The 12,122-nt window shown below is 36.0% G+C and overlaps 1 protein-coding gene across 8 annotated transcripts; it reads right to left on the bottom strand.

Annotated features, from left to right (window-relative positions):
• Positions 1-189: 189 nt before the first annotated feature.
• LOC18432413 (UDP-D-xylose:L-fucose alpha-1,3-D-xylosyltransferase MGP4) lies at positions 190-11,882 on the bottom strand. Of its 8 annotated transcripts, none has more exons than XR_016060886.1 (7): positions 11,840-11,882; positions 6,849-7,176; positions 6,468-6,744; positions 5,471-5,632; positions 4,792-5,007; positions 3,554-3,883; positions 190-607 (listed from the first exon to the last, which is right to left on the bottom strand). XR_016060886.1 is itself a non-coding variant. In XM_020666090.2 (6 exons), the coding sequence occupies exons 2-6, from the start codon at positions 6,875-6,877 to the stop codon at positions 3,674-3,676; spliced, it is 894 nt and encodes a 297-aa protein (XP_020521749.1). In that variant the 5' UTR covers positions 6,878-7,176; positions 11,840-11,882; the 3' UTR covers positions 3,236-3,673. The 8 variants fall into 8 exon arrangements, 2 of the variants coding, with proteins under 2 accessions (XP_020521749.1, XP_020521748.1); XR_016060884.1 differs by having other exon boundaries at positions 190-599; XR_016060885.1 differs by lacking the exon at positions 190-607 and adding an exon at positions 3,236-3,406.
• Between the last annotated feature and the right edge of the window lie 240 nt (positions 11,883-12,122).

Raw genomic sequence — 12,122 nt, 5'->3', positions numbered from 1 at the left:
TATTTTTTGTTCAATTTTTATTTTACAAATCATTTTAACATGAAATTTAGGGCATGCCCAGTTCTCAAGGATACCCCAATGAATAAGAAAATTATTTTTGGTAATAAAATAGTCAAAATGTCGTAGCCATTTTGGTCATTTTATTTTATCAAAAATATTCTTTTTATTTATCAAGTGCCCACATCCAAATTTCATGTCAAGATAATTTAAATAAAAAATTAAAAATAAAACACATGACATCATGATCAAAATATCTCAACCATCCATCGAAGTGGATGGCAATTAGCAGTCACTATCCCAACCATCCTAATCGTCTAAAATCACATGTTTTATAGGTAGGTGGAGCCACATATAAAGGTATAAAGGTTTCACATTAAAAGAAGATATATACCTCTCCGAAAAGCAAATTGAGAAAGTATTCCATACCGGGCGGGGTCTAATGCCCATTCTCATATGCCCACTCTCATATGCCCACGGTGAGAACAAGAGGTGCAGACAGTTCGGGTCCATGTCAGCTTAGTGTTTAGGCCAAACCCTGCCCGGACCGGCTGCTTCAAGCGCCATGATATCAATCTGAACCCTAGCCTGGTCGAGTAAACCTGCAGCCCTATTGAGAAAGGTCAATGAATCCAACCTAAATGTACTATGTTCTATACACAAGAAGTGTATGGTAATCTTCACATTAACAATAATCCTCCATCCCCCTGTAAACTCTCTCATTAACAAAACACTTCTAAAGTTAACTCCAAGCAGATGCAAAAGCTCTACAAGAAGCCTGACAAACCTCATTCACCTTTTGATTTATGCGTCAACTTGTCTCCAAAACCGATTAATGAATTAGGACTTAGAGAAAATCAGATGATGCATGAAAAACAGCAAGAGAAAAAATTGGAATTCGGGTTATGAGGACTAGGCTTTAAAAAATGGTTTAGGTTTCGAAAAATAGGACTAGGAAAATGAAACAGTGATGGTAGCAGCATGACCTTGCAAAGCTAGGGTTTTGGCGTATGGAAAAGTTGGGTTTTCCAGGATTAAACCCATGGTGTCCTATAAAGGTCAAGGCCACAGAAACCATGAAACGATGGCCAATGCCCTTTACAGAATGAAAAATGGCAAAGTTGCAAAGAACCTTGGGTTAAGATTAGGGCTCAAGGCACATGAGGTTTCTCATTAATCTTTAAGCAAGTAGCAAGCTTTTGAATATTTAAGGTTCGGGTTTTCTCATAGATCATGAAGCAAGTGGCAAGATTTTAAGGTAGAACATGACCTCCAAAAGCTAGGGTTTTGGCTTTTGGAAAATCAGGCTTTTGCAAGATTAATCCATGGTATTCTCTAAGAGTCAAAATCACAGTTACCATGAGATAATGGCCTCTGCGGAGTGGACAATGAGAAAGTTTTAAGAACCTAGATTTAAGATTATGGCTCAAGGTATATGGCTTTCTCACAGATCTTGAAGCAAGTGGAAAGCTTTAAAGGGTTTTCTCATAGATCATGAAGCAAGTGGTACCAATATCACCTCAAAAAGCTAGGGTTTTGGCTTTTGGAAACTTAGGGGTTTGCAGGATTAATCCTGACCCTTTAAAGGTCAGGAGTCATAGTTTATACGAGATGATGGCCTCTATGGAGCGGAAATGAAAAAGTTCAAAGAACCTAGGGTTGAGATTATGGCTCAAGTATATGGCTTTATCACAGATCTTGAAGCAAGTGGCAAGCTTTGAATACTTAGTGGTCGGGTTTTTCTCACAGATATGTAACACGTGGCACGCTTTTTAATACTTTGGGTTGGGTTTTTCGTAGATATTGAAGCAAGTGTCAAACTTTTAAATACTAAGGGTTAGGGTTTGGAACGAGGTCGAAACTTTTAATTTTTATTTTAGGGTTTAAGGTCGGAGAAAGCGCTAGTTTCGTAATATTACACATTTAAAAGGAAAAAGACCATCATACATGTAACAAATATACTACAGATGATAAATGTAGTACATTATTTGTAAGCTACTTGTATCATAGAAAACAATCCCATTATTTTAAAATTCCCCCCAAAATTTACATGCCCCCTGAACTGTAACAAAAAATGCAATCATACCTTTTTTCTTTTTCTGTTTTTAAGTTGAGACCAAAATGCTCCCACTTCGAACCTTCAATGTCCAACCTCTAAACTCTAGATCAAAGCCTCGATAAATGTTTCCCATCCACTAACTTGAACCTTCAAGGTTTGAATTTGTCCCCAAATAAAAATTTTGGACCTTGAAAATCCAAAGTTAACCTAAAGTTGAAATGCAATCTCCAAACAATCTTCAGATCTTAAAAGTCCAAAATTTTCCCTAAGATTCAACCACAAACTTTTGAATTTTATATTTCATTAATTTGTTTTTTTTGAGAGCCTGGGATATATTTTTTAGACAACTTTGAACCCTCAAGATCTAATATTTGATGTCAAAACAAATTTGGACCATGAAGATCGGAGCTAAGTGCATGAGAAAAACTTAGCCAAGCATAATTTAAGCTTCAAACTTTTCAAAGTAGGTGTAACTCGGTCAGAAAATAATAACAATAAATCAATATGAACATATTAAAAAAAAAAAAAAAAAGGGACCGAGTATGTTCTACAAATTTGGAGACACCCAAATTTGGCTATAGTTCCCTCCTACCTAGGAGGGTTTTCTCTAATTTAGGCTGCTAACTCGACCAGAAAAGAACTAGCTTCATTTTGGCACGTTACCTAGGAATTGGGAAAATTTTGAAGAAAGTTGAAAATTAAAATTCACTCAAAATATTACACACCTGGCCAATTAGACTCCACTAAACCAGCAACTCCAATGAAATTTAAGCTAAAAAAGTTTATTGTGACCAAGTTTCAGATGATACCCAAAAAAAGTTTTTTGTTTGATGAGATTTCCATCAAAGCTCAGCCTGGCCTTGGGTTTGGGCTGGGTTTAGCCCACACTTTTAGGGCCTATAGGTCAGAGTCGGGTCAGTGATGGGCCGGCCAAAACATATAACCAAAAGCCCAGCCCTGGCCTGATTCAATTTTCAGGCCAGGCACATGGTACGTCCGGCATGGTCCAAGCTGACCATTGGAAGCCCTACACGAATCAGGGTGTGAGTGTGTGTGTGTGAGAGAGAGAGAGAGAGAGAGAGGCAATATGAACCAGGCATGTCCTAAAATACAACACCAAGATAACTTGGATTCAAGAAAGTCCCCAAAACGCTAGACGAAGTACCGAAGCCCCCAATGTTTTTCAGAAACCATTCCCCCCTCTTCATCTTCTAATTTCCATAACAGTTTGTATACGTTCTCAGTCCAAGCACAAGGTCAAGCACCATATCCCAGTGGTTTCAACTTTCAATGGAGTGCTTCATCTCAACCCTTGATTCTGCTCTCAAATTTGAATCTCAGGCCTATCCACTTGAATTGAAAAACTAAAGATAAGGGAAAAGCACAAAATAGACGAAAGTATATGACCCAAGATCCTAAGGTCCAAGTCCTACTTCCAAGCTTACCAATACAAAAAATATTTTAAAAAAATTAAGATAAAAAATAAAATTTTCTTACCAGCAAAAGCTCATGAACCACGGCTTGTGTCATGGCCCTGCTGGTCACCATGCGGTGCCGTGATTTGGCGAAGCAGCATCAGTAGCAAGAATCGGAAGATGACATATTTGCCCCTAGTGCTTATAGTCCGCCGAGGGGAGACTCGTGGGCATGATCATCCACAAGCCAGAGGCCAAAATCACGAAATCGCTTGATCTTCTTATCGAAGCCAGTGATGTAGTTGTTATGTATAATGACATGCTTGCCTTTGGTTTCGTCGACCCAAGTCTGATTTTTGAAGTAGAGACCCCCTGATGGGAATCCAGTCTGGGGTAGCAGATAGAGATCAACCTGAAAGCAACATTCGTTATCTAATTATTCATCATGTTATCGGCAAAACCCAATTCCTAAATTTCTTTAGAAAGGTGCTTTAACTCCTAAGACACGCTCATGCACACACACACACGAGGGAGAGGGGGGGGCAGAGGGAATACACTGTTAAGTAAGCTGAATAATGAATCATATTCTTGTAAGGCAGTAGGCGCTATGTGATTGGTCTTAGAAAATTAAGTTCATAAGATTAGAAAGGTTTTCGCATTATCAATCTAATCTTGGGAACTCGAGACAGAACAATGGAAGCTAGCAGAAATGGAAAGGATACAAGGAAAGACATTCATAGAATCTCACTTGATTAAGTTACCTCAAAAATGCTGATATTCATGGTGCAGGTTAACTTATTGTTGCAGCATCTTGTTCTGAACTTTACTCAGCTTTAATTATATTATATTCCTCCTTGTGTTTTCATGTTGATCCTCTTGAGTTGTGCAGAAGGTTAAAGAATAAAATAAGAATGTTTGAAAGTAAAATATTAACATGGGAATGACTCCCACACTTATTACCGGTAGCCAGTGGAAGGAACAAAACCATAAAAGACATCCCAGATTGTCAAGCTTCATTTTATTCTCCTACTACAGACTAAGCAGTAACAATCCTGACCTCGAAATTTTTTACATATGCTATCGGATGATTATCCAGAAGAGATGCACTTCAATTTTCATTCCAAACAGACACAACAACTTTGTTATCAACATCATTTTATCCTCCTTTTGGTGAAAAAAACACATTCCAGACCTCACTTTGTTACATGATGATATATGACTGCAGCATACAACTTTTGCACCATTCAACAGATATCTCAATTTACACATACTTCTTACACTGTGAGTCTATCAGTAAGATGGCAAAATGCAATAACACACCTGGCCAGCAGTTTTATTTAATGCCCAATTGAAAGCAGGCTGGTCGTTTGTCTTTGTTTTGGTCGACCAAGGTTGGACTTGGAGCTCTTCAATCCATTTCTTCATGACTAGTTTTGCTCCAGGTGTAGGCCTCAAAAATATCATGCAGCTGCAAATGTAAGTGCGTCCTTTCTTTCCTGGTGCTGGCAAATCATGGGAGTGGTTCGGGGGTTTGACCTGGTTATTGGTGGATAAGTACATAGAAATACAGAAGCAACAGTAGTCGTCTTGAACAAAATTATCTTTTGGTTTTATTAAATGAAATTTGACTTCTAACCATCATTTCACTTCCTAAAAACAGAAGAATAGTGGTTTTGAATCTTTGCACCTAATTCCACTCTCAAAAGGAAACTGCACCTAATGACTTAAATCTCTGATTCCAGTCATGCATAGAGTAGAGAATGCATACAGACATGAGTACACAGATATGCATACAAACACAAGTACACACTATCTATAATTACATACAGAGACATATGTATGTGCACATGGAGAGATACAAAAATGCATAATACATACAGGCATTCACAAATGCATGCATGCATGCATAAATACAAATATACATAATAGATTTATGCAGTCTTTTGGGAACAAGTAAATAAGAATAGAAGCTCATAACTGAGGAAGTCCTTATATATACCGCAGCCATATCATCTGTGAAGTAAACATCATGGTTCCCCTTGAAGTACGGGAAGGGATCAGCCATCCAGACCATATCTACATCATTGTACAGTGCATTAAACCCAAGCTCCAATATCTGTAGCAGGTGCTGAGGTCTGCGTGAAGTAAAATTGAAGAATCCCTGTCGACCACCGATAATCACATAAAAAGATAAGCTTGAATACATTTAAATTATGAAGTAGGAAGAGCAAAATGATATGCTAAGAAGAACAATACATATAAAGTAGGAGACGGACATGGATGGATGTTCCAGGCTGGAGAAACACATAGAGAATCATGGAACAATCCATTGATGTAGCATCAAACACATTCTGCATATAAGCATACTTATCCTTGATATAGGATCATCTAGATTCTCGTAGAAACTACAGATTTCAAAGAAACACTTCAATTCTGAGACATGCGAGAAGGCCATAGAATATACCCTACACTGTCCGAATCATTTAGATATTCGTTCTGACCCCCCAAACCCTCTTCCAGTTAAAATAGAAAAGACTCAACTAAAAGCACATGTTTGCACTTAAAACCAAGGAGTTTGTGGTACCCATCCAAAAAACATCATGTTAAACACAAACAGAGCACATACACAATTCACATCATGCATACTGCAAATCATTAATATTTTTTACTTCTATCACATAAGGGGAGGAGAGGGGGCACCCATGACTTTTGTCGAATGAATCTTCAACTAAATTTCCCAAAATAGGCACTAACTTTGCAAATTGCCCAAAATTTTGGTCCATTTTATCAAATTTTCAAAGTTCACACTTTCCAGTCTGAAGTTCAGTTCAAAATTTTGGTCCAATATAATGGTTTTACATTCCCAAAATCCTCTTTTGATCAGAATATAGATAAACGCAGGCCCCAACTAAATAAAACACAAATCCAAAAACTGCAAGATATCTCCATTCTCATCTTAAATTCCAAAATATCAAGAGCAACCCAATATAAAGTACCTGAGATCCAAACTTATGGGCAGTCTGAGAATCAGGGGCAGGGGGTACAAGCACCGCGTGACCAGGCCATCTCCGATTCACCTCATAAAGGGTGGCATAGTCCTCAGCTATAACCAAGACTTTATCTTGATGCTTTTGCCTTGAAATGCTGATGACCCAATTGCTTAGGAAGGGTAAATAGGGCTTGCTCACTGCACAAACTATAACTGTGCCACCATTCTTTCCAACAAAAGCCACAGCTTGAGCCAAGGTATAATCCTTCCACTTTGAGAGAGAACTGTTATTACCAGAAAAGAGGCTTTTTGGAAGGCCCAGCCATGGGAACAAGATCCCAAACAAAATCATGAGAAACAATAAAATTAAGAGACCGGTTGAGCTAACCAGAGAGATGGATCTTGGTTGAACGCCATAGAAACGAGGGGAGATGGGGAACTTTGTTGGGTTGCTCTGTTGTTGTTGCCTTTGATGAAGAGTAGGCATAGTTCTTTGCACTAGTATTGCAAAATTTTGCAACTACATCTATAAGGATAGGATTATAATTCCATAAAATATTTCACTGAATAGAGTGAAGTAGTGAACACAGTCACAAAAAACAAGGACTGAAAGTCGATGCCTCCTCTCTTTTATTGAGAAGATATTGTGGAGACCGGGTATTACTCAAAGACACAAACACAGCGAATATGTTGAATTCAGCTCCCTCAAACCAAATCTGATGCAGAATAAAAATAATAGTATTAATTCCCAAGTTCTCAATGTGTTACCTTAAGGTTGCACTGAATACATTTATCTCTTGCTATTTTAGACAAAAGTCAGCAAATTTCTCTAATTGCTGACTAAAATGAACCAAAACCCAGAAAAAGCGTTAGATAATTCCCCAAATTTATACTGCATATGGACATTGTTTGCTAATTACTGCTTAAATCCATGGAATGTACTCCTATTTAAAAATAGTAACCAACCAAACAATTGCAACTTTAATGTGTCCAATAATTCAGAGAAAAATTGAGTTATTTATCATGTTTATCATGGAAAATCCCATTATTTCTCAGTATCTCTCCATGAATTTACAAAAGAAACATGTAACAGATCATGGAAACCTCAGAGCCAAATCTCTCCAAAAATATTCAGTAAATTAACCACATTTCATGACCTAGCTCAATAACCTCAAAACTCCTCAAAAATATCTAGCAATTCCCCAAAATTTACATTGAATATGTCATTTTTCACTAAACATGCACAATTTCATAGAAGATGTTTCCCAATAAAATATATACTGGATCAAGCTAACAATTGATCGAAAACCTCTTGAAATCAATCAGGCTAGATCTACGATTTTCAGTAGTAAATAGTAAATGTAGTTATATATGCAGATCTTTGTTGATTTTTATATACACAAAATGATTTTTACCCCAGGAAACTGCCTTAAGCTGATAAACCAAAAGTACTGCTGAGAAAAGAAAAAGAAAAATTAAAGATGCATTTCTTGATCAGAATGCTTAAGAATATGCAACGTCTAGGGTTTTAACTGTGAGTTTGAAACCTTAGTCCTGCAATTCTTCGACGAGAGAGAAAGAGAGAGAGAGAGAGGAGAGACCGTGGTAAGATTGAAAAATACATGGGAAAAAATTACAAAATATTTGTTTATTTTTAATGAAAATAGGGGAAATTTAGAGACGTATTATTTTTGAAATTAAAATATTTCATAGTTTTACACTTTTGTCTGCTTTTTGAGGGCACAAAGTGTGTTCCAATTTGGTCTTTTTTTTCCATATAACACATAAAGTTCGGTACATCATACTTCTTACCATCACATATATAAAAAAATATTTATAACAATATTAAAAAATAATACTAATCAAAATACCCCAATTATATTTAAAAGTATGTTTAGCAATTTTAATTATTTTAAATTATTTTTGCTAATTTTTACGTGCATAACAGTGAGAAAGTGGATATACTAAATTTGAGTTCAATCAAATATATAGAGAAAAGATAAAATTAAAATCCCTTTTAAAGGTAGGACTTGCATATAAAATATAAAATATATCTTATTTTAAGTTCTGAAAATAAACAAGATTTTTCCATAAATATGCGAAGAAAATAAACAGTTTATATAGGCAAAATTAAAGGGAAATCCCATACAAGTTGGATAAAAAATGACCTTTAAAACCCACAGAAAAAATTGATTCAACTATGGAAAAACCTTTAAATAATAATCTTCATCTCGAGACATATGGATATGAAAAAAAAAAATCGAGGCCTAAAAATTTTGCATATTATAACACATTATCTAAACCATCTATTTTTAATATTCTTAAGTATTTATAGATCTGCTCGATGTGTACCAATTTTAGAGTTGAAATTTCATCATTCACGGATGGAAATTTATTTTCAAATCATCACAAGGGCTTTTGGCACCAAAATTCCATATTTCAAGAGGGTTTACAGGTGCCCATCACTCTGAATGTTCAGTGTTGTTTCCCTTAGGACGTGTTTGGTAAGTGAAAGTTTCTGGAAGTGGGAGTTAAATGTCCCACTTCCATGTTTGATATTATTGTGTGTGGAAGCTGTAAACTGGAAAGGGCGACCTTCCATGCAGCTTTTCTTAGTGTTAAAAGGAGTTCATTTTTTGGAAGACCTCTCTTCCATAAAAAATGATGGAAGGGCAGTCTTTCATAATTTGTGGGAGAGTCCCTTCTACTCCCAAAAACTCCATGTGTCAAACGCACCCTTAGGGCCTGTTTGATAACTAGAAGCAAGTTCATGAACTGTATATTGGACGTTCCTCTTTGCTGGGAAGATATAAGTTACTGTAAGAAGTTCCTGGTTTCTGTGTTTGATTACCTCATGGGAAGTTAGAGAAGTTCCTGGTTTATGTGTTTGATAACCTCCTAGGAAGTTAAAGAAGTTCTTGGGCGTTATGGTAATCTTTAGCAGTTATAATAAAGCCTCGTTAGGTTGATTTCTTTAAACTAGAAGGCACTAAATATTAAGCATAAATAAATAATAAAAAGTACAAGCCATTATAGCTCAAACATAAATAGAGAAAATGCAGAGAAAGCCAGAACAAAAGTACCACAATGAATTTTAGTAATCATTGGAAGCTCAAAGTACAATCCAGTAACCAAGTTCTACAACAACGAGAATGCAGATCTATATCGTCTAGACACTTTAAAGAGAAACAAAGCAAAAAATTGTCATATAGAGCTTAAGGAAACTCAATGCGTTGAATATGCCAAAACTGTACAAAATAAAACCATCATAGAATTCAACATAAAAGATCAGAATACGAATGCATTGGCCACAATTCAACATGCTGAACTGTTTAGCATTTAGCACACAAAAGGCTCCCAATTATGCAAAAAAAGACAATGTTGGAAAAGTACATGCTCAACCAGAAACATAACCACCCTGTACTGTTGAACCATAAATAAAGCATAACAAAAGAAAGCATAATAACAGAAATCTAATCAATTCCTATAAAAGAAAGCAAGATAATTAGTAAGGGCCTATTCTTCAAGCATAGGTTTCTCTAAATTCAAGTCTTCTATAATTCAAATTCACATTCACAAAAACCAAAGCTAAAGCTGCATAGAATATGGCACGTATACACAATCAATAAGGAGCTAAATGGGCAATGAATAGACTAGAGAGTATAGAAATAGATAAGTATCAAAAGAAGGAAATATCTCATATAAGAAGAGACCCAAGGTCTCATCTGTGGTTAAAGCAATGTCTTCCATTAGGAGCCATCCCATATGAAATCTCATAATCAGAATATTGTCATCAAGTCCATCCCCAGCTAATGCTCTCTCTCTCTCTATTCCCACATGTTGCATGAAAACATCTCACCTGATTACTTCACTTTCCCCTTAATGACTAAATCATGCTAACTATGTGATGCCATCATAATCATTGCAGCCAATCTTATTGTTTCTTTCAAACCAAATACAGCTGAAGATCCTTACAGTAAATAACAGATAGGATGCTAATATTCATGATAGAGCATTGCCACAATTTGCAGCACAATGAAGAAAACCTTCTCAATAACTCAGTAAGAATTTTCTAAAGGGCATTGAAAAGGTTAATGGATAAATTGAATTGTCATCCAAATGACAATTGCTCAAATAAGGATGTGACATGAATTAGTTAAACAGAAATATAGAAAATACGACAAACAACATTTTAATTAGCCATGAAAGTAAAGTTGATCACTTCGGAAATCAGTGTTCAATAAGAGCACTGAAACCAAATCTTCATTCATTATGAACCCGAAATCACCTTCCAATTTCCAAATTTGACTATGACCATTCCCATAAACTAAAGTTTCTTGACAGAAGTCCTACAAAACTAAAACCAATAATACTCATTTGATGCGAATAGTCTCTGAAAAATAGTATATGGGTGTCAAATTTCTTCTCTCTCTTGGTGTCATGGCATGGACAATAGTCCCTGTGCTTGGTATCACAGAACTCGAAGAAGTTGGGGATGGTGGTCTCATAGTCTGATAGGTTTGGGAGTGAAGGATCAGAGTGGTGGTGTTCAAAGTCCATAAAGGGTCCATATTGGTGAAGAGTAAGGAGATCCAGCCTTACCCCATAACCAAAACAATCTGCAGTTGAATTGGAGAATGGGTTTTCTAATCCTCTTTTTTCATATAAACTATTTTTGGAGTGGCTCCTCTAAATAATATTCGATTTGGAGCTCCAAAAGATTTAAATCTTTTGCATTTGTCCAAAATTGACTTTGACGGTTGAGAATTCTTGGAACTCTAATTCAATTTTTTCAATTTTTTATGGAATTGTTTCCATAATAAAAACAATATAACAAATTTTAAGGTTTGCATGAACTAGGGTGATGCTAATGTAGCAATCTCACGGTGAATCAAGCTAATCAAAATTACAGCAGTCTGGAATGAAGCATACTGATTCCAACAAGAACCCAAACTATCAAATGATTGTGCATCCATATTCTTATCATGCAGACAACCAACAAGCTCTCTAATATCTTATCTGCAGACAGCCAACAAGCACTCTAATACGGATAGATTGTCAAGGAACTTGATGTCAAGCACTCAAAACAATCAGTTAACCCTGAATCTAGATTTACAACATAGAAAAATCACGAAATAAAGCTTTTGCATTGCCTTAGAACTCGATTTACAACATAGAAAACTAATAAACCAATTCAATACTACATTCAACATAGGAAATTATACAAAAATAAGTAGATTTAACCCTAGAAATGTTTTTATAGGGTTTCCTCCAAAAAAATCCCTGAGAACAATGTTGCTAATAGAGAAATCCGAAATTAGCAAGAAAAAAGAAGAAAACAAATGCAAAATCAACAAAGAACTCAGTGATTGGAGGTACTTGTTGAGGTTGCAAGGCCGCAAATTGTACTGGGCGAGAGGCTGCCTTTACTGGGAAGAGAGAGCTACTAGTACTGGGCAAACTCGGGATTGAACTTTTGTTGTATTTATTTTCATGTGAAAAAAATAATTTGTATTTATTTTCATGTGAAAAAAATAATTTGAAAGTTCACATTTTGGACCCATTTTTTAGTGAAATTTGTGTTCATAAACTAAACTTTCTGACACAAAAAAGGTAAAAAGCTTGCAAGTCCATTCTGCCCCTCCTGGAGCCAAAAGGTTTG

This window comes from Amborella trichopoda, chromosome 8, assembly GCF_054954075.1.
Source record: "Amborella trichopoda isolate Santa Cruz 75 chromosome 8, AtrichopodaSantaCruz75HAP2 v2.0, whole genome shotgun sequence".
In the NCBI taxonomy this organism is placed as follows: domain Eukaryota; kingdom Viridiplantae; phylum Streptophyta; class Magnoliopsida; order Amborellales; family Amborellaceae; genus Amborella; species Amborella trichopoda.
The sequence above is the reverse complement of the archived record's forward strand: the minus strand, read 5'-3'. Positions and strand labels throughout refer to the sequence as shown.